This window comes from Kwoniella shivajii, chromosome 11, assembly GCF_035658355.1.
Source record: "Kwoniella shivajii chromosome 11, complete sequence".
NCBI lineage: Eukaryota > Fungi > Basidiomycota > Tremellomycetes > Tremellales > Cryptococcaceae > Kwoniella > Kwoniella shivajii.
The window spans coordinates 1,265,448-1,287,588 of NC_085918.1; the positions used below are offsets into that span (position 1 = coordinate 1,265,448).

At 41.7% G+C, this 22,141-nt stretch overlaps 5 protein-coding genes across 5 annotated transcripts; 3 read left to right on the plus strand and 2 right to left on the minus strand.

Annotated features, from left to right (window-relative positions):
- Window positions 1–6,418: 6,418 nt before the first annotated feature.
- On the plus strand, window positions 6,419–7,875 carry IL334_007886 (uncharacterized protein; the record flags this gene model as incomplete). Its single annotated transcript, XM_062939575.1, has 2 exons — window positions 6,419–6,661; window positions 6,724–7,875. 2 exons carry the CDS (start codon window positions 6,419–6,421, stop codon window positions 7,873–7,875), a joined length of 1,395 nt encoding a protein of 464 aa, XP_062795626.1.
- A 2,188-nt stretch (window positions 7,876–10,063) lies between these two features.
- IL334_007887 (uncharacterized protein) lies at window positions 10,064–13,571 on the minus strand (the record flags this gene model as incomplete). The annotated part of the gene is made up of 10 exons (XM_062939576.1): window positions 10,064–10,428; window positions 10,501–11,505; window positions 11,573–11,691; window positions 11,767–11,919; window positions 12,002–12,304; window positions 12,363–12,502; window positions 12,676–12,737; window positions 12,844–12,961; window positions 13,052–13,116; window positions 13,253–13,571. 10 exons carry the CDS (start codon window positions 13,569–13,571, stop codon window positions 10,064–10,066), a joined length of 2,649 nt encoding a protein of 882 aa, XP_062795627.1.
- A 1,559-nt stretch (window positions 13,572–15,130) lies between these two features.
- IL334_007888 (uncharacterized protein) lies at window positions 15,131–18,273 on the minus strand (the record flags this gene model as incomplete). Its single annotated transcript, XM_062939577.1, has 12 exons — window positions 15,131–15,364; window positions 15,431–15,504; window positions 15,564–15,630; window positions 15,693–15,782; window positions 15,924–16,090; window positions 16,269–16,821; window positions 16,889–17,211; window positions 17,309–17,342; window positions 17,425–17,798; window positions 17,861–17,938; window positions 18,018–18,183; window positions 18,250–18,273. 12 exons carry the CDS (start codon window positions 18,271–18,273, stop codon window positions 15,131–15,133), a joined length of 2,184 nt encoding a protein of 727 aa, XP_062795628.1.
- Window positions 18,274–18,654: 381 nt separating this feature from the next.
- Window positions 18,655–20,183, plus strand: IL334_007889 (proliferating cell nuclear antigen (pcna); the record flags this gene model as incomplete). Its single annotated transcript, XM_062939578.1, has 8 exons — window positions 18,655–18,706; window positions 18,789–18,841; window positions 18,916–19,023; window positions 19,104–19,209; window positions 19,304–19,660; window positions 19,753–19,811; window positions 19,874–20,098; window positions 20,169–20,183. 8 exons carry the CDS (start codon window positions 18,655–18,657, stop codon window positions 20,181–20,183), a joined length of 975 nt encoding a protein of 324 aa, XP_062795629.1.
- A 487-nt stretch (window positions 20,184–20,670) lies between these two features.
- IL334_007890 (uncharacterized protein) lies at window positions 20,671–22,072 on the plus strand (the record flags this gene model as incomplete). Its single annotated transcript, XM_062939579.1, has 7 exons — window positions 20,671–20,674; window positions 20,749–20,809; window positions 20,951–21,061; window positions 21,210–21,226; window positions 21,329–21,474; window positions 21,621–21,701; window positions 21,845–22,072. 7 exons carry the CDS (start codon window positions 20,671–20,673, stop codon window positions 22,070–22,072), a joined length of 648 nt encoding a protein of 215 aa, XP_062795630.1.
- Between the last annotated feature and the right edge of the window lie 69 nt (window positions 22,073–22,141).

The window sequence follows — 22,141 nt, forward strand, 5'->3', positions numbered from 1 at the left end:
TGTCTGGAAAAGATTTGTGACAGCCTTCCGGAATTTGGTACTGCACAAAAAGTGAGAATTCCAGCAAAACGTGTGTACACTTTTCAGCGTGAGAGGATAATTTGACTTGCGTCCTGAAATCTCCGAGAAATCTCGTGACATCACATCGACCTATTTAAAAGTAGGTACGCGTAATCAAAGCGTTACAAAGAGAAACTGTCCTGATTCATTCACCTTTTGGAGGAGGAAAGATGGAACACTCCGAGATACTATCACATTCCTCTAGGCCTTAGACCATGATTGCATTCTCACACTAGCATAAAAGGACGTGCGTAGCTCGAAAGTACCACGACCCCCCAGATTTCGATCATATAACGGATGTCTCATAACATACAATATCAATAGTGTGGTGCAGAAAGTGATATGTAACGCCGTTTGCCAATCAGGACTGTTCACATGATGGATAAGGGTTTTCTTTAGGTGAGATATCTTATCAGGATCCCCAATCTAGGTCCGGGTCCAATGTGGGATTACGGGATTTTCTTGCAAAGCGGATTTCGAGATTTTTGCTGATTTTGTTATTAAAAGGAAAATCTTCCTTTCATGGGAAATGCATTGACTCTCAAAGCTGCATATGTAATGAGTCATGAATTATGAATCATATACCCGTCCTCTCGTGATGATGTGCTACGTCAATCATCTTATGTCATGTCATTTGTCAGAAATATATTACACAAGAACGCCTTCGACATATGTAACGGAACGGAAAAGCTGGCGGATTTTTGAGGTACGGTGAAATGTTTCTGGTGGTAACTTCTTTTTTCAACGGGTACGGATTATCATATTCTTTCGGAAGTATAAATATAAAATCCGAAATCTATTTCAAAAACTGGTAGATCACCGCACTCCTCCAAATGACATACAGCATCCGATGTCCGGGAAAGATGATGTGCATGCATGTAGAAATATAATACGTACTCTTTCAGCCCGTTCGAACATGAACTTTCGCTGCTGATTCGTAATCACATCAATCAAACGAGTTGGTTGATAGGTGTTACCAGTTTTGTTCCTGTGTGATGACTCGCTTCAAATTTATCTTAACCATGATTGCTTTCAATTTGCGATCATACCTGCAAAACCGAGGTCAGGATTCCTCCGTTGACTTCCAAGACCGAGGGTGAGAGATCAAAGTGTACAGACTAACACTATACTCGTGGAAGAAGATGTTAAGCTATGTTTTGATCAAAGGACACAGACGAACGGAAACTCTCAGCGCATGCTCATCATGCGGTACCTGATACATACACGGGGCAAAGGGTGTAAGAACGTGAAACACCCAACACTGTATACCTGTGTCTTGATAAAGCAAGTGCATCTTTCAAGGGGCGCACGATCTGCATGCACACCGAAAATGGACTTATCCGTCATAACCGCCTATGGATACCTTCGAGGTATTGCCCGCAAACCATATTCAGATTCCCCTGCACGAGATTCTTTTTCGACGGAAATGAAGATCAGTTTTAGGGAGAAGGATACGAGTTTCATGTTGGCATATGAAGGTCGTGTTTTTTGATGGTCGATGAGATCGTTCCATCTGATTTCTGATGGGGACAAACCGTGATTGTGATTGATTGATCGGCAGATTTAAATAGAGAAACAAAGCTAGTTGGATTCTGATCGATATTCTCGTATGTATGTCCCCTGAGTTTTCTGGGTCTGTGTATACACACAAACTGAAATCTTGCAGTTCTGAGCACTGGTACGTCTTGCTTGCTGACAACAAGACTCAGGTGTGACTGGCTTCGAAAGCATAAATGAACTCGTGAGTATAAGATGTTCGTTCGTATTCTCCAACATAAAAGTGAGAGATCCATAGAAGCATCACAATCTTCCATATAAGAGAAGAGAGGGGTTGTGCGTCCGTGTAGTTCAGGCAAATGATACTTGTGATTTTTTCCTTGAATTCAACTATATCATACGCACAGAACCACTTAATCGAACCTCATCGTAACATGAAATCTCACTGATCAAAGTAACATGTCTTTCATTCTTTTGAGCATTGACATAACTTAGTTGATCTTGGGAAATTTTTGTTACTTTGATCAGGATCAGATGAATCACTGACAAAATGAAACCTTTTCATAAACCCTTTGTAACGCTGCAGGTTTATCTCTTAGCTTTCTTGGGTGGATCATCATGCTCTCGCCGACAATGCCGTTCTTCATGGGGATATTCGACTAAGCTATATAAAGTCGTTTTCCGAAATGAAGAACAAACTGAGCTGTATATGATCGCTGATGGAAAAGAAGCATCTATGCGTGACATCCCTTCTATTCAGAAACACACAGCTAAATACACGACTATCACCCCATCCAACGAACAGATTAAAAGGTATCGGCTGGTAGACTTCAGTGGTCTATACTTGTATCTCTTGGATTTCAAGATCATTCAATCAAGATATTGGACTACCCTTCATCTGAAAATTGATCAGCGACCTAAAATTCAAAATCCAAGACATCCCTCATATGACCATCAGTAACACTATCCTCATCATCACCATCAAAATTACCATCACCCCCACCGACCTCTTTCAGTCACGCTTTCACCATCGGTAAAAGTGATAAAAGGGGGAGTCCTTTGGGCCTCGTTGTACGGTAGGGCTATACAATACACAATTCACCTTCTAATCAGACTTGTCGTGATCGATAGTCTAATCCTACATACTTAAGAGAGATCTACTTCATCACCTATTCAAGTCATCTTTCACCCCAAATAATTAACCTTCTTCCCCTGTTATTCATACGCACAAGAGAACAGAGGACATAGATATATACCCTCTTCCAGAATTACTTATAATATCGCTCAAAAGGACGAACACCCACAAAGTCCAACTCAAAAAAGTCGATTGCTTGTATCTCGAGTGAGTGTTCCTCATACAGACACACGCAAAGAAGAAAAAAAAAATGAGAAATCCACACACACTCATTTACCCCTTGCTTATCCTTCGTCGCTTGTGTATCATCCATTTCCACATTCACCTTTCTTACTGCCCATACATACATTCATGGTACATCTGAGATACACAGCTGATACGAGTCTTTCACACGAAAACAGGCATCGATAGCACAGCCGCCGCCACCTCCTCAAAACGACAACGAGTGAGTTCAAACACATAAACTCCTTCATCTCACAAACACAGATATCTCACTTTGCTTCCATCTTCTACTGGAGAGTTGTTACAATTCCTATCTGAATATGAGCTTACACACAGACGTACTTCTACTTTGTAATCGACCCGATCTCCTTGACTTGCTTGACCCCACACCTCCCCACCTTTCGATATCTCGCCTTCTCACATTATCGTGCCCTCTCATCTTTTACCTCGATCAAATACCTTCAAATCTGTTTACAGGTTGTACGAGGAACGTTTCATCTAAACGTATCCCCCGTCACATCCAACAAGCACCTCGTGTTTCGGAATATCGGTGTGGCCCTTTTCAGCTCCAATCGATAGTCGGAGCTCTGAAACCTGTGAGTATTATCGCCCTTCCTACTTATACTCAAGGTGATACTGGAATCAACACATCTTTTACCCCTTTTTGAATCTCTTTGCCTTTATATCTTTGTTACTATTCATGTTCGACATTCGTGCTACAATCACGACTTCCCCACTGTTCAATCAGTCGTCTCCGCCCAGTCTCGATATCCCTCATCAGTACATACGTCTTTTCATTCATTGCGAATCGAGATCTTTCACTGGTCGTTTCGGACCTATGGACACTATATATATTGGACATTTCGCTAATTGCTAAATCAGAAGCTTCTTGGTCCTCCGGAGATCCGCATCCCTTATCTTCAGCCTCTCGCGTGAGTACATATAGCCTCGTATTGCCGTTGAAAGACCGAGTATCTGGTGAGCTGAGGTACTGATGATTATATGGGCTATTTTAGCACCTTCTCATCGAGCTACCTGTTCTCTGGCTAGTAAGTAACGCTTCGTTCTTGTTCCGCTAGCTGTGATAGGGTTTGGTTTTGCCTTTTTTCTGTCTTACTTCTTCACCACCGTCTCAAAATCTGGCTCTATATGTTTTCGGAGAGTGCCTATCCTTTAGCTATCCCAAGCCAAAAGATATTAAGGCCTAGCGACGATCATCGATATAGTTTAGCTTCGGCGCCAAAATATATTGCTTATCAACGCTAGTAGTCCTCTGTTAATCTACGGTGAAAGCTTATTATCTGTTCCTCTTCGAAAAGGAGTCTTACCTCATCTTCTCATGTCGATCCGCTATTTTACCTTCTTTTGCGTAATTTAGATCGCCAGACTGTAAATCTTACCCACATCCCCCGGAATTCTTGGGAGGTAATATCCTCCCCTTTGGAATTTAACAATTCTCGGCTCCTTTAGACCCTGAATCATAAATCCGTAATTTGTCGGTGTATGGGCTCAAACCTAATCGTAGTTGGGCGTATTTGGATTTCCGTTTGGTATTTAGCTCCACCGGGTATAACTAAGCTTTCATGATCACATCAGAATCCAGTCGCGACTAGGTTCATGAGATCTGGAGTTTGTCTGAAATGCTTAGTCACATCTGACTAAGACACGGAGAAGGGGACTGGGAGGGTGGCGAAGGTGGTGAACGATCACAACCTCATGTTCCATCCCATATCTACTCAGCGCAAGATTAGACGAGGGGCTTCATATCAAATCCTTATCGCTTTGTGTAGCTTTCCTTCAGGATCTGGGTTTCGTTGGGTGAAGATACCCTGGACTCTGATATCACGGAAGCTGACCTCGATAAAACTCTCAATAGGCTCAGAAAGAAACGCCTCCCTCCCATCTCGATTCCACGGGTTCCCCGCATTACGTGTAGACGGTAATTGTCCTCACGTACTGCTTGAACGTCCGGATCATCCGCGATTCCGATCGAACCTAAGGTGGGTTTTGAGTTTTTCATTTTCATTTTGGCACGCTGGGTTCTTTTTCGCCGATGCGAAGCCACCTTTTGACTCTTCTACTTCTTCCTTCAATTTTCTGTCTATATCATCAGGGCAAAGAAGCTGCTTTCACCGGACTTTCCGGCAAAAGTGCTTACTACAACTTTTCTTATGGATGGTTTATGTCATCTTATAATCAATAATCAAAGTACGGAGTATTGAAATTTGGCGCGTATGTGCCAAAATCTTTCAAAATCCCACCAAGCGAATGTAACGCCGGGCGTGACATGGATTCCTATGGGATTTTTCACTCTTACTGTCTACCTTTTTCACCCCTGATCTCGTATAATCCTCATTCATCTTTTTCCCCTTATTTCATCACCTTAGACTTTGACGTTAGCTTTAGGTGCTTTTGGTGCTTTTGGGTTTACTTTCGTGCGCTGTAAATTATCAGGGACGTGAAGCAATCATGCAAACGTTTCCGAGATAATTCACAGTTTTATGGAACGGTTTATGGGACGTGACGTGACATCCTTAACTTATCCGAAATTCCCCCCATCTTCACCTTATGGGTGTCCGTCACCCTTGCCAGTCTTCCTTCCCCTTTGGCGTTGCACGCTCTTTCCTATCCAGCCAGACCCCAATCACGCTTTCCTTGACTGGCAAAGAGTAGGACGCAGTCCAATCCGACAGGTGTTGGAATTGCGTTTTACCTTTAAAGATCAAGCTAGCTCCACCTAATCAAACTGTACCTTCTCCCTCTCACATCTTCTCAATCTGATGACTTCAGTGTAGTTCATCCTTCATTGAAAAAACGGTGTTCAGACGGTGTCTCGGGTCTTGTCTGTAGTAACAGCATCTTCAATTGTTCACTTACCTCTCCTTTTCATCAACATTCACTCGCTTGATATACTCTCGCTTTGTCTCTCACAATTGGGAATCTACTTTGGGTCTTTATCTGAATTTTCACGAACGATCAACTTACGTTTCTTGGTTCCATTGCATCTGCTCTTCTCATCGATCACCGATACGAAACCACCAACCGACCTGCCAACTACTTTTTTCATTGTGAACCAACTCTCAATCCGGTAATCATTCAAAAAAACGCCATAACCACTCTTGCAATTGATTTTGTCTACCCGCCTTGGTCAATCGTCATCATCACATCGGGTTCTCATTCCAATACCGCCTGGGCCAACCTCTCGTCTTCCACTTTTGTCATATTCGCGTGACCTTGACGGCCCTCATTGAAATCAATAACCCAATTTGGACGACCTCATCCCAACATATAAACCCACCGCCTGTCCCCTTGACGATCTTACTTTTCCCAACTCGTCTCAAACACATTCATCCGACACAACTATCTCACAATTATCCCGAGCAGGTCTCACCTTTACTTTCCGTTCCTACTTCTTTCGTATTCACAATCAATCATTCAATTACCATATTGAAACATTTCCATATTCATTCTCCGGCAACAACATCATCATTTACAATCTTCATAATGCCTCCCACTGCTGCCGTCAAATCTGCTAGGTCTTCCATTTACGGTTGGACTAAAAAGCGATCAGTATCACCATCTTCTTCATCACAACAGTCCACCTCAACTTCAAAGCCCAAGATGGCTCAACAACCTCATCAACAATACTCTCAACCAACCATGCCTGCACCTAGAAGGCCGGAGGAGAGCCCATATTTTGAGGAGGATTACAGTGATGAGATCATGGTGTATATGCATTCTATGGACGTGAGTTACTGCTTTATTCTCTTCCTCTTTGTCGACAGGTGATTGACTGGTATGTCCAACAGAACTCCACTCTCGCTTCTGCCGAACTCATGGACATGCAACCCGAACTTCAATGGTTCATGCGTCCCTACCTCATTGATTTCCTCATCGAGGTTCACCAACAATTCCGTCTTCGCCCGGAAGTCCTCTACCTTGCCATGAACATCGTCGACAGATATGTGTCTAAACGGGTGGTATACAAGAAGCACTATCAGCTCGTTGGTTGTGCAGCATTGTGGATCGCTGCGAAATTCGAAGATGGGAAGGACAAGGTACCTCTCGTAAGAGAATTAGCAGAGATGTGCTGCAAAGCATATGATGAAAGTGCTTTCATTCAAATGGAAGGCCATGTCCTCTCTACCATCGGTTGGAACATCGGACACCCTTCTGCTGAAGCTTGGTTAAGGATCAACACCTCCGGTCACAGTTACGAAGATCCCAAGGTCCAAAATATGGCTAGGTTTTTGATGGAAATCACCCTCTTCCACCGAGAATTTGTTGGTATCCAATCATCACTGGTCGCTTCCGGTGCCCTCATGCTTGCTCGATTCATCTGTGGAAAAGCTCGAAAACCCGTAGCTCGACATGAAAATGTCGCTGTCCGAATAGCTCTTGCCATCGACAAACACTTTGCCGAGAAGCTTGAAAACATATCCGAAATCGTCATCCGAAAATACGCTCCCACTTATTACGGTCGATGTTCTACCATTTGTCGAGAATGGTACCTTTCTGGAAGAAGATTCGTTTACAACCCCGAAGCTCCTGCTACACCTATCTCAACCAATCTTCCCACACCCGGACTTGCTCCTTCTGGATCAGGTGGATGGCCATCGAAACGTGGATCATGGGCTACTGGTTCTCCCGGTGGTTCCATCTCATGTGCTTCTTCCGAAGCTGGTGATGATGCTCCACTTACTCCTATCACTCCTGTCCACTCTCATGTCATCGATCCCTTCTCTGTCGCATCAAAGGAAAATATCGCTCCAGGAGTCTACGGGTCCAACCCTTCTGCCAGTATGTCAAAGGATTCCGTCTCAAGTCTTTCTGTCAACGTCACAAGTGCAAAACCATTACCTCAACAACCAGTCTACGCTCAACGGCCTCCTCTTCACGCTCTCCCAGCGGTGGGAGATCTCTCCCTTCCTAACCGATCGATGAGACGGTTGAGCAATTAAGACCATCAAACGACTGATTACTTGATTGATGACAATAACGACGACGACTTGACGACCTTCCCATTTTCTTTCCGGCATAATCACATCGGCATATAGATTTATCATTACCCTTATTGCATATATATAACAGACTCGATATATATCATTTTCCAAAACAACTGCATATTCACCCAACAAACAAGACATACATATCCACCCAGCACATATCGCAAGAAAATTAACGATCGATCATGAATGATAAATCGAATGAAGGAATCTCGATGGGACTTTTAGGAAACCACACAAAAGTAATATATAGTTTATAGATTTTTCTTCTTTTCAAATCCACACATATTTATCATTAGTACAACTTGGCTTGATTCCATTTTTACATATACATTAGATCATATCATAGCTACATCAACGATTCACTTATTTTTCTTGTTCAGTATCATAACCATATTATCATATCATAGTATTATTACCCATAGTTTCTCCCGAATATCAGTGTTGATCACCTTTTTTATTTCTCTTACAATATTATATTATTATGATGACGATATGCGAGACCTCACGAGGTCAATCTATGGCAACTCATTTGGTGATCATTTTTGATTGATTGCATCTTATTAGTCACAAGTTAGCATTCAATACTCAGTGGTAATTCACAAAGGAATTTAATGAAGTTTGACAAAACAGTCGCGTTGAGAGACTGCCACATCCATTTCTAGAGAACAGGAGTTTCAGTCGCGCAGTCATTTCTTGTCTTTGAAGTCAGTCGTCAGTTCATCGTCGATATCCAAGATGGTCTATCAAAATCGAAAGTTATAGTCGGGAAGGTAAGTTGTAACGTAAGGAGCAAGAAGGGATTGATATTCAAGCCACATAAGTGTTACTTGTAAGTATTATTATAATTACCTTTTTTTCCTTTTTGTGACATTTACGACCGACCGTAAATCGGTTCGAAAAGTTCTTTTCATGTGATTGAACGTTTGCATGTGAATGGGAACGTAGTTGCTGTTGTTGAATTTCATATACATCCTTAAAATACGGGATGTAGGTGAGATGCGAGATGGTAGGGAGGTGCGGGATATTATTATTATTATTTTATTCAAGAGATCTCGTTACTACGCCTCGTTTTTATCGAATTGAGTGTTTAGTTTGGTAGGTTCGTACGTACCTTCGTATTCGTTCTTTACAAAGGTGATAGTTGATCCCGACTTCAGGTCCTCCGGAATGTCCCGTGCGGTATAGTCAGTTTTCCAAGTATCTCAGTTTCCCATAGATTATTGAATCACCTTTGATCATGTAATAAAAGTAAGTTTGGGAATTGAAAATTATTAAATAATAACATCGGAAAAACTTGGTCGATTGGATCGAGGACATCAACAAACGTATAGATAGAATAGACCAGACATTCCTTTCGATGTCGATGTGATAGTGTAATTTGATAGAGTTTCACCATGTCGACTACGGGAACAGAGACGACCTTAAACATTTTAAGGTATTCATTTTCTCTTAGGTAAAAAACGTAAAAACGTAAAACCGATCGAGAGGAATGGGGATTTTACCCTAACCTAAATTCCCTTCATCTCATGTCATGCCATTCATGAATCCGATCCGATTCGATGGAACCTGATCGTCCGGCTTCTGACAAAGATCACCACAAGAACCTCTGATATGCGTGATTATGTTATCATGCTCGTGTCATCAACAAACATCGTTCACAAAAAAAACAACCCCCCAATCGTATTCATTGCACTGTCCTCTCGTCGCGATCGTTAGTAAATCCTCATCGCCAGCAAGAACAAAAACTGATGCTCCCATAACTACTTTCAATCTAAATCATATCCAATCGTCTCATACCGCGATTCGACACCCATCTTGTCGTCTGCAGTATTTTTTCAGTCATGAAATCAACACTGAAATCGCAAGGTGGGGAAACGGGAATACAATATCGATTGATAAAGCGTAAGAGCCCATTGCATTCTGCATGTATATATATGTATGTAATGAGAAGTACCAACGTGAAAGCTGACATCAAGTGTTATTGTCCAAATCCAATGATTGATCTAAAGAATCCAGTACGTGAAAAAATCTATATGTATGAGTGATTATCCTTCAAATCCCTCTTATCTTCTGATCCCTTATATATATTCTTTCCATCTAATACTCCTATCTGACTGCTCATTCCCTTATCTTCAGTCTTCTATCTAATGTTGACAGGTTGATAACTCTGTTGTCTAGGCCAAGCTTGACCTGCGCCTTCTGGAGTAGGATATTGATGTCCGACTCCACCACCACCACTTAAATCACCATGACCATCATCTGAATGATCATCTCTATACGGAGTTGAAGATCCACTCAATCCATATCCTGATTGTGATCTCATAGGAGTCCTAGAAGCCAAATCTGCTGTTGCCATCGTATCGACTGAATGTGTTCTCGAATGAGCCGCGAAGAATGGTGCAGGTCCTCTAGATGGATCATCATTTCCATCTCCATGTGTATCAAATGCGGCCATAGGATACGCTTGTGCTTGAGCTGGAGGTGCCGCATATCCTTCTTTATATGCTATATCCATGTGTAATTCAAATCAGCATACATTCAGATCGTTATTATCCCCCCAAACGGGGTATGACTCACCACCATCTCCATTGTGCCATCCACCTTGAGTGTTCCTTTGATCATACCAACCTTTTTCACCCGCGTTTGAAGCAGCCTTCTTTTTTCTCAAGAAGAAGAAGAAAATCAAAGCCCCAAGAACGGCAAGTGCACCTACACCTGCACCGATTCCCACACCTATCTTAGCACCGCTTGATAAGCCTGAAGAACTAACGGAATCTTGATTGGCGGAAGCTACGCTGGAATCTGTAGCTTTGCCTGGACTAGCTGTTGAAGAAGAATCCGATCCGGCGGCTGATGTAGAAGTGGTGTTTTGCGCGACGACTTGTTTCCAATGCTTCTTCTTGATTATATCAACTGCCTTCTCGGCAATACCGTAGGTTATAGCCATGGTATGAGCTGAGATATGTAATGGTGCAATTGAAGTGTCGATAACTCTCAAATTGGCTGTACCGTAAACTGTCAATGTCGTATCCACTACACCGCCTGAATCTTTAGGAAGCATCGAACAGGTTCCCATTGGATGATATTCCGTTCCAGAGTTGAGTTTGGTGTAGTTGGCTAAAGCGTCACCGGTCACTGTAGCACCTGGATAATCTTCTGTGATCATGACATCACTGAGGGGGGAAGCAGCCGCCAAACTTCGAGCGAATGCAGAACCATAGTTCATGATATCGATATCATATCCAACACCAAAGTAATCGGGATTGATCATGGGTGAAGTGAAAGGATCGCTGGAATTGATCATGATTTTTCCTCTTGACCACGGGTGTTGAAGAGCAACTTGGATACCCATTTCGTTGTTTCCTTTACCAAGCATGGTGAGGATGATTTCGAGTTGACCAACATCTGTTGTCATCCATGTTTGTTGAATAGCGTACTGTGCTGATAGACCGGTTACTACGTTGGTGGGTAAATCAAGCCATGACTGAACATTGGATACGGTAGTTGACATGTCTGTGTTGATTTGCGTTGCATAAGTTGAGGCCTCAGAAGTAGAACCCATGATATCGTTCATTGATGGGTCTGGCGAGCAGCACATGATCAGCTCGTTGCCTGTAGTCGTAAAAGGGGATCTGAATTGTGCACTTACATCCGACAGCCTCGTTGACGTACGTCCAAAGACCAGTCTTGGAGGTCTGGTATTCAGTCAAAGCAGAAGCTTTGAGATCGGCTGAAACACTCAAGTTGTTCCAAGTGAAAGTACCTTGACTACGAGAGGAAAAGACAGTACCGTCATCAGTATTAACAGCTCGAGGTTCAGCTCGTAAAGGTGCTGAAACTTACGGAGTTGTCCAGTACATGGAGTAAGAGACATGGTCTTGCAAGTTGTATCCGACAGGTAAGTCTAGCTTGTTGTCGATGTTAACAGCGGAAAGGGTCTCTGCAGGACCGATACCAGATAACTGAAGCAATTGGGCACTTCCAACTGTACCACCGCTATTTTATTTCAATCACATTGTTGTCAGATCTCGCTGAATCGTGCATGAAGAGATTCGTTATATGATAGATTGGTACTCACGAAAGTAAGACTTCCTTGTTGGCCTGAACTGTATAACTTGTAGCTCCTGAACTAGCTTGGAATTTAAGTCCACTAGCGATGAGATTTCCACTAGCATCTTTAGTTCCATTAAAGATGACTTCAGTCACTTGTTGACCTGTCAAGATGACAAGGTTTGATCTTGGTGGTAAAGGATCGATATAACCTGCTTTTGAGTCTGATCTAGTTTGATTAGATACGTTGATTGTTGAAGTTGAAAGCCAGGCACCTCTTGATATACCAGCTGCGTTATCGATAGATGGGAATCCTAACGTCTTCCATGCGCTGCAAGTGGACGGTAAATTAATATTGATTCCAGCTTGACATTGGTAGGTGAACTTACGGGATCCATTTAGCTACTTCGTCGAAAATGTATTCGGTATGACCGACTTGAATAGGTCCTGAATGTCCGTGATTTTCGGTTTGAACAGTCATGCCGAATTTATTTTGAACATCTGTGCTGGGAGCTGTGTAATTTTCAGCCTGTACGAGTAATTATGTCAGCAGTTATTCATCTCGGATATACAACGATATACAAGAGAAGTGTCTAGGTAAGAAGAACGGAAGGACAGGACCAGGCAAAAACCAAGACTTGGGTTCATGGTATTCATAAAAGGAATGTGCTGATAGAAATGGTTGGGAACAGATTAGCTCACCTTTTTGATATAGTTGTTTATCTCATCCCAATTCCATGTTTCATCGGTATTAGGATTAAGCGCTATGATTGAAAGGGAAACGGATCAGCCATACCCTTTATCTCATGTATGAAGGGTGTCACGAGCGAATGCACGAAGGGTTTTCCAAATGATTAGGATAATACTCACTTGCCCAAGCGTCAAGTTCAACCTCACTAGGTCTTCCCCAGAACATACCATTGATGGCACCTGATCCACCTAAACCTTTTCCTCTTGGCCATCCTTTAACGTTGTTCAATGCGTCCGTCTTGCGAACAAGGTTCGTCAGCTCAAAAAGGTACTATTTGGTTGAGATTTTGATATCTCAGAGTGAATGGTGATATCGACATGTACTCACTTGAGCAACAGTCTTGTACGCCCAATCATAAGCTGAATTAGTCAATGAATTGAGATAAGAGTAACCTATACATGATAGATCAGTCGAGCTATTCAACGATACATGGCACGAAGGTAGATTATTTCAACCAGGAATCATCCCGAGTTGCCTTTCACGACAAGGAAGAGAGAGAGAGAGAGAGAGCGATAGACGACAACTCACCTGGAGTATCGATCTGATCGATAACATCATTTCCATCACCGCCCGCTTCTATGCAAAGGACAGTGACATTTGACCATTCACTTAATCTTGAGGCCAAGGTTAAACCTGCTACACCCCCACCTGCGATGATGAAATCGAATGAATCTCCATTAACTGTTGATGCATCTGACGTGATTGATCGTTTCAAAGCTCTTCTGTGTGGATTATGTATGTTATGAGGATGTCTCTCCTTTAATCTAGGATCAAAGGTAGCTGAAACGGATGAGAGTAATGGTATGAATAATGATAATGATAGTGCTAATGGGATTGGAGTGATCATTGTGAGGAGTGATGGTCAAGCCCCCGATAGGTGGGATACTTATTGGCTTGGTCTTGATTGATGGGATTGTAGAGATGTCGTGAGTGCGTTTAGAAATGTCTATTCCGTCGTTCCGTCGTTAATCTACAAGGTCGTTTTCGTGACGCCAAGAAAGCTGTCTATGTGTTCGTTTCTGAAAAGATAAGAGGTGTAAATAATAAGTTAGTTATTGGTTTCAAGGGGATTCGATGGTATTATATATGAATGAGTGTAATGAAAGATGGGGGGGGGGAAGGGAATGATGTGTTTAAACTCACGTATCCCGTTTATACTTTATACGAGTTGGTCTATCTACCGCGGTACTCTTGTTGATGTTGATGTCGTTTTATTCTTCGAAATGTTGAGATCCAAATTTAAAAGAAATGAGATGAAATCGATGCTGTGCAGAGATGGGGTGATCAACTATTGAGGTGTTACTCGTATTCCCATGAACCTATTTCTATCTCTTCGCTTGACGTATCTGATGTTATTCTTGGCACCAATGGAAACAAAGAAACAACAAACTTTTTTTTCCTCCTTCCCCTTGCTCTTTTTCCCCTTGAAGTGAAATTATCCTTATTTCAGGTCGTTATTACTTTTGATATCCCATTTCGGATCGGGACGCGTCGGATTGAAATATATAGGTCGAGTTCCTTTTCTCTCAAATTGAGTAGTACTCTTAGTGGGATTTTGAGTTGTTCAGTCGCGTTTTGCTTTCAGATGGTCACTTCTACTCCGTGTGAGAACGTAGATTGACGGAGTGGACCTGCTTCATATTGAATAGAGTGAGATACTACCACTCTGTGACTCCCCATCTTCGGAGAAGCAATAAAGCCAAGCAATTTACAAAGCTGTGCAGTCATCAGATACACACATTCAGGAGATTTCAAAAACATGCTTATCCCTTATAACGTAACATTCACACCTTTTGTTTATCAAAAGAACAAAATAATGAGAATTCACCGCACAAAACCATCATCTTTTCCCTCCTTCAAAACATCAACGACATGTGCACATGTGTAATGATGTCGTACACCGTACGGCCGTAATCGACCTAACACCATTGAGAAAGGTGACATCTCCCTTTGTACCGTAACATACCGCCGGAAGATAGAAAGAAGGCAAGCAAGGGAGGAGGGGGGATGGGGGCAGAGAAAGAACCGATCTGATCCTTCATCTTTAGATCAGTATCTTGCATAGCCTCTCATACCTGCTCAAGAGTCGAACATCTATTTAAACCCTTCAAGAAGTCCAAGGAGATACTATGCCTTTCGTCAGCTGAATGTATACAAAGGCAGACTACTCGGTCAACTTTCTAGTCAATAAAAGTGTTGCCTGAGCATATTATCATGTCACATAGCTTCTATAATCAATTAATTGCCACCGAAAGAAAGAAAGATCCTAACCACTAGATGGTCTCTTCTTCATCATCATCATTTGAACGGTCTTTCCTGTGAAAACCATAATATGCCTTCTTCAAATACCTGGGGAAAACGCCTTTCCTTGCATACTATTTCTATATCAACCAGACCATAGACCATTTAATCAATCAATGCACCTTTTCTTTTACCCAATTCAACTTCTTCCATCTTATAAGCAGCTGGTCTACTTCCGAGCCCAGTATTTGTAGATGACGAGGTTTTCTTATTGAATATGGGTACGACATTAGCTAATGATAGACCTCTTCCACGAGCAGCAGATCTAGCTCCGGGACCATTCCACGATAACACTTCGAGAGGCGGGTTTAGTCTTGGCCACGATACGTATGATGTTCCCTAGACACTCTGCGTTAGCGAAATGCTCGTTGATCAGTGGGGCAGTGTAATTCCTGTCAAACTTACATTGCCCCAGATGTAAGAGGAAGAGAAGAAGGCCAAGAATACCCAGAGCACCAAGAACGAGTAAATGGATAAATCTACATATCACCTCTGTCAGGACAACACTCCTTCTATCTTTTAGTTTTTGGTCACTCACCACTTGTTCGTGGTAATGTCAAAGCTGCCAAGATCATGGTGACTGCGAAAGCGAGCACATAAGGCATCTGGAATTTGAAGCGGTGTCAGCTGGATCTTGGTGGGATGAGGGGGCAGACAGCTGACTTACAGCTCTCATGAGTAAAGGTCTTGTATCTGTTAACGGAGGGATCCCTCCTCGTCTTGCTACCCAAGCACCGGTGAGGATATCGAAAGCGTCCTGTTGAATAAATCAGCTTAGCTCTTGTAGTAGAGTCATCAAGAGAAAGGAAAAATGTGAGTGATATATTGGGTTTTTATCTCAAGAATTGTCTGGAAGAACGCGGCTACGTATCGCATGGACAGTGGTGGTTACACTTACTTGCCTGTCACCATCGAAGAAGTTGTTTCTGATATACCTCATCACACTCTTATAACCATCTTGCAACATCCCTTCTTTTGATCTTTTACCTGTTCGGGTGTAATCCGCTTTTAACGCTCCTGTGCCGGCGTACGCTCTTGAGACGGTGTCACCGTGATCTGCCCATACTACGAGGTTTGAAAGAGAGTGTCAGCGATGACGTGTATGGAATGGATGTGAGCGGAAGGTAGAGACGAGAGACTTCATGTAATCTAAGCGGGTACTCAGATCGACATTCAAGGCCAAGGCGATAACACCACATTTCGATGGCTCTGCAGGAAGAGAACAACACAACAAAGAACTTACCATTTCTAAACATGTTCATGAATTCATCATGATCCTCAACTGATTCTTTCGGACTTAATACACCTGCCATTACAAGTTGTTTGTTCAAAGCCCATCTACCTAAAGCTGATTGAGCCACATTCGTTCTGTCTAAACAATCCATACAATTTGATCTAATGACACCACCTTGTTTGCTTAATATAACCGTGTCATTCTTAGAAGTTTGTTGTTGCTGTTGATGTTGAAAGGTTGAATGGTGTTGTGGTTGACCATATTGTGAAGAAGAGGGATTTATAGAATGGAACCATCCCATTGAATTCAAATCATTTTCTAATCTATCAATTAATAATTGAATTTTATCGAATCTTAATTTACGACATTCGTGATGAAAATCGAAATACAGATAATGAGCTTTTTCAGATATTATTGGATCGGATGAAGACACCATTGAAATGTATTTCTCGAATGCTTCTTTGACTGGTTGTTCGTGTCCTTTTTGATTTACCAAATTGACTAGATGAACGTGACCGTATATATTTATCAATGAATGGAGGTGGTTAGCTAGTGCGTTTGGCTAGGAAAATTGTAAGCGATACATCGTAAGGTGTACTTTTTGGTTTGGTTCAGTATTGATGACTCACAGTCTCTGTATAATCCATAATTTGCAAATCCGGTTTATATCTTAAATTATTGACTTCAGCCCAGAAAAGAGGAACACTTCCTCTAGTTTGAACGAAACTCAATCGTTCTCTACCGTCAACTCTACCTCTTCTTATCTGTTCGCCGTTCTCAGGTAATGGATCAAAGAGAACTATCTGTTCTGTCTCGTTGAAATTAGAAACGTATCCTTGAGAATTCAAACCTCTCGAGAAATATCTTGTACCCGCACGGTGTCTTGATCTTCGCGAAATCAGCAGGAAGAGTAAATCCCGAGAGTGGATCGAGGTTGATCGTAATTCGACAGCTAAGTGGGAGATTAGCATGAACCAATGAGGTGTGTGTGCGAGTGGGAGTGACTTCTTGTTTCGAAATGGAGATGGAAGTGGAGTGGTACAACTCACATCCATACATGACAGGCAAGATGAACCTGCCCAACTGCAAAATGCCATTATCGCCATCAGTATGAGATTCGAACGTCTTGAATATCATAGAATAGGTTATAAAAGGTTTTGCTCACATCGACACCACCATTCTCAGTTAAATCAATCATTTTACCCATTAGGTATCTATTCCAAAAGAATCTTTCATCTGCTCTTTTCCAGAGTGGCATTGGCCGATCATTCGTATCATTACTCTGATCTTGATCTTCCAATTCTTTTTGCCTTTGTAAGGTATTGGTTAAATCCCATCCATAAGAGAACCATAATCTACCGGATTTTAACCCCTGTTCAACGAGTGATATCAATTCTTTCTCAACTGGATGATCTAATATCGTAGCTGAAGTTGATAAAGGTGATAAAGGTAATAATCTGAAATCTGTTGCTAAGTAGATTGGTTGTGATAATAATCTACATGATGGTGTTCTTGATGTTATAATTAATAAGAAGTCGGCTTTTTGGTGATCGACCCATACGATCAGCTAATTTGTCCATTGAAGAAACGAAGAAACTTACTTGTAGCAAGACTCAGAACTCCGATTATACCATAGCATGTTATAACTTTTTCTTTGCCAAAGGGTATTTGGGATGTTTCTATATGCAGCCAATGATCAATACTGAACTCCATGTGTCATATATACCCAAATCCGAGCTAAATTGCGTTGTAACTCACCATTCAAGCTCATCCTACCTGTCCTTCTATCAACGTACAAGCTCTCCCTTGAATCTTTCTCATTGATAAAAGCGGGTCCATCGAATCCGTGTGCCCCAGATGAAGATGAAGCTGGTTCAAAGACATAAGCTGTAGGGGAGACATACAGGTTGAGAGTCTCATGGAGCTATGATAGGAGACGAGTCATGTTAGTTGATACTGCTCATGTATCATTCGAGAGCTATCAACTTACCGGCAGAGTATTGAAAGCGGTCATATTAATGTATTTGGTTGTCGTCTACTCCTTGAAGTGGATACAACAAAGTGTGTGATATGTTATCCCAACGTTGTTGTTGTTGTTACCAGCGATAGCATGGAGGACGGTGATGATGATGATCTGACGCGTGAGACTGTGTGTATATCAATTTACACGTGTCATTAAATTATCGTTATCACTCCACCACCATACAAAAGAGGAAGACGCGCATCTTGACTCATGTCCCACTCGTTTACCACGCGATTTTCAACTACACCCCCCCACCACATCCTTAACAACTGCAACATCGACGCGCTTCTCTATCTCTCTCTTTCTACTTTCTCATTCTCTTCACCTCAGTGCATCTCATCCATATAGTAACCTTGATCAACTCAATACAAGATGTTGGAAGCCAGAGTAAAACAAGCTGCTGTACTTAAAAAGCTCTTAGATGGTCAGTTGATGAACTCAACCAATAATCTCAACTGGCGACATTCAATCTTACTGACAATTTACATGTGTTTCCCATTAAATAGCTATCAAGGAGTTAGTGACAGATGGTAATCTCGATTGTACCGACGAAGGTATCGTGAGTGATCTCCCTGCCGCCGAGTATTTCGAGAGAAGCAATGTTGATATTGTATGGTATGGTAACTAAAACAGGCTCTTCAAGCGATGGACAACTCTCATGTTGCTCTTGTATCTCTTAAACTCGTAGCTGAGCAATTCGAATCTTACCGATGCGACAGAAATATGCCTCTCGGTGTGAATGTAAGCTTGCGTGGCATGGTTTTGATCAGACATACTAGCTTATAATGATAATTGCTGACTTTATGGGTCTTCGTTTATAGCTTACTTCCCTCACTAAAATCCTCAAATGTGCTAAAGATCAAGATGTCGTAACTCTAAAAGCTCCCGACGATGCCGATTCTCTTGGATTAGTATTCGAATCTCCCAGTGAGTGGTTTTCTCCGAAATGACCATTTCATTCCCGATCAAAACCAGTACAAAGTAACAGAGCTAAATATGAGAATCGTTGCGATCATTACAGAGGAAGATCGAGTAGGTGAATACGAAATGAAATTGATGGATATCGATCAAGAACATCTCGGTATCCCCGATACTCAATATGACGCGACCATCACCATGTCATCATCTGAATTTCAAAGGATCTGTAGAGATTTAGCTGCTTTAGGTGAATCAGTTAAGATTGAAGCTTCAAAAGAAGGTGTAAGGTTTAGTTCAGAAGGTGAAGTTGGAAATGGTAGTGTCTTGTTAAAACAATCCGCTGGAACGGATAGAGGAGGTGCTTCTTCGTCAAAGAAGTCTAATGTAAAGAGAGATCCAGATCAAGAAGATGAAGAGGAAGAAGAGGATGAAAAACCTGAAATAGATGAAGAAGAAGGTGGTAAGTTCACCCTTTGACCTTCAGCCACAACACATCAACTTGGAGAACCAATGTAATGAGAGATGAAAAGCTAACAACATCCCAAATTGTAGAAGACGAGATGGATGAAGATGAAAGACCAAAGAAAAGAAAGGCTAACGGTAAAGCAAAGGTAAGTTGTGCCACAACAGTAAAAGTGGAAAAAGTCAACTTATACGAACATTGCATACTTAGACCGCTAAAAAATCCAAAAAGGAAGAATCATCTTCAGACGACGTTGGAGTATCGATCATCCTTGAAAAACAAGTTTCACTCACATTCTCACTCAAATACCTTACCAATTTCGCTAAATCAGCTCCACTCGCACGAGAAGTCAGCTTACACATGTCAAATGATGTACCGTTACTTGTTCAATTCGATTTCGAACAAGGTACATTACAGTTCTTCTTAGCTCCAAAGGTAAGTCTTGAATTTCTTCCTGCTACACAACTTTTTTGTGAGGTATGAGCTAATGATGATATTTTGATAGATCTCGGATGAGTAAGGGAGTACTTGTGAGAAGGTTTCAGGCGTCGGAGAGAATGGCTATAGGCTATAGGCTATATTTAGGGGTTCGTTATTAGTGATTTACTATTGAAAGTTTTCTGTTCCTTTACGTACCATACGTTCGTCTTTTCAAGGAGAAAATGAAAATCGATGTATAAGACATTTCAGTATATCTCTCAAGGTTTCGTTCAATGTTCGACATCAAGATGCATGATATTACTTGTAGTCAGACTAGATCTGATTCATGGGATAGAATGGTTGGCAAAGTACAAGACAGTTACAAGACTGGGATGACCTGTTGATGATTAACAGAGAAAGGATATCATCCGAAAGTTGATAATTCGGTGATATGTGCCACGTGGCATTCCACTCGTAATGTTGTCAGAGGAACAGTCGCGTCAATGTCATCTCATACATCTCGTACATCTTCTCACTTACCACCTTCATTGGGAAGGAGAATGATGTAAGAGACGATCATCGTCAAGATGGGTACGTAGAATCTGATTAAATCTGGCTCATGAGATGAGTCCGAGGCTGAATTTTTTGCTACTGTGGGCATGTAGGATTACTAACGATTATAAGAAAGAATAAAGCTAAATCAAAGGAAATGAGAGTACTTTTCCTGTACGTCCGTCTTTAATGATTCTGATTCTGATTCTATTTTCGTTTATCTCTGCAACCTTTATTTCGAGACTTGCACTTGTCACATCAGTCACATCTAGGAAAAGCCGAGTGGACGTACTAATGGAGTATCATGTGAAATAGGGGTCTGGACAACGCTGGTAAAACAACTATATTGAAGAAATTGAATGATGAGAATATATCTGATATCAGTCCGACATTGGGTTTTAATATCAAGACTTTGATAAGGGATGGGTGAGTTTTCTTCTTCATCTGATAAAGATGCTATTCTCCTTGCTCGCTCCACATCCTCAAGTGATATTACATCAGATCCGAAATATGTGATTGTCTGGAGGTTTACTTAAGATCCGGTTGGATTGATATATTGATTTGAAACCATCAGATATACGTTGAACATCTGTACGTTAAGTCACGATACGCAATCAGTTCACTTTCATCCAATAGTCCCCTTCATTCGTGGCAATACTAATTCGGGTTTGGGTTGATGGGGATGTAATACAGGGGACGTAGGTGGACAAAGGACTTTAAGACCGTATTGGAGGAATTATTTCGAATCTACAGATGCGGTAGTTTGGGTAGTTGATTCTTCAGATAGAATAAGGATGAAAGACTGTCAATTTGAATTGAAGACTCTACTACAAGAAGAAGTGAGTACTGATATAACGTACATACATAAATGTTCGTTTCCCTCTTTTGGATCAATCGGCTGGGGAGTGGACATGGTCATGATCAATTCTCCGACTTGTTCGAGTACGTATGGGCTCGCTGCTAATCAAAAGAAACGGAATGGCAGAGATTGGCAGGTGCTACATTACTGGTTTTTGCGAATAAACAGGATTTACAAGGATCAATGACTTTGGAGGAAATAAGGGATGTGAGTTTTAATATCTTTTCATCTGCTTTTTTCGGTATCCATCGATGCAATTTCACTTGTGGCAAGGGTTCCTTTCCCTTGGCCAGAGAACAGTACAGTAGTCGAATCAAGTATAGACACTGATATCACGAACATTATATCAGTCACTAGATCTTGAATCAATATCATCACATAGATGGATAGTCCATCCATGCTCCGCATATACTGGATCTGGTTTGGAACAAGGTATGAAATGGTTAGTCAAAGAAGTAGCGGGAAGATTGTATTGGAGTGGATTGAGTACTTCTACATCAACGCAAGATGTGAATCCAGCTATACAGGAGCCAAATAAGGACGAGTCGGTCGACACTCTTCCAGCGATTAGAGGATAAAAAAAGACGAGAGTGAATTCGATCATTTCAGATGATGGGTACTGAAATCGTCCTTAATACACTACCATC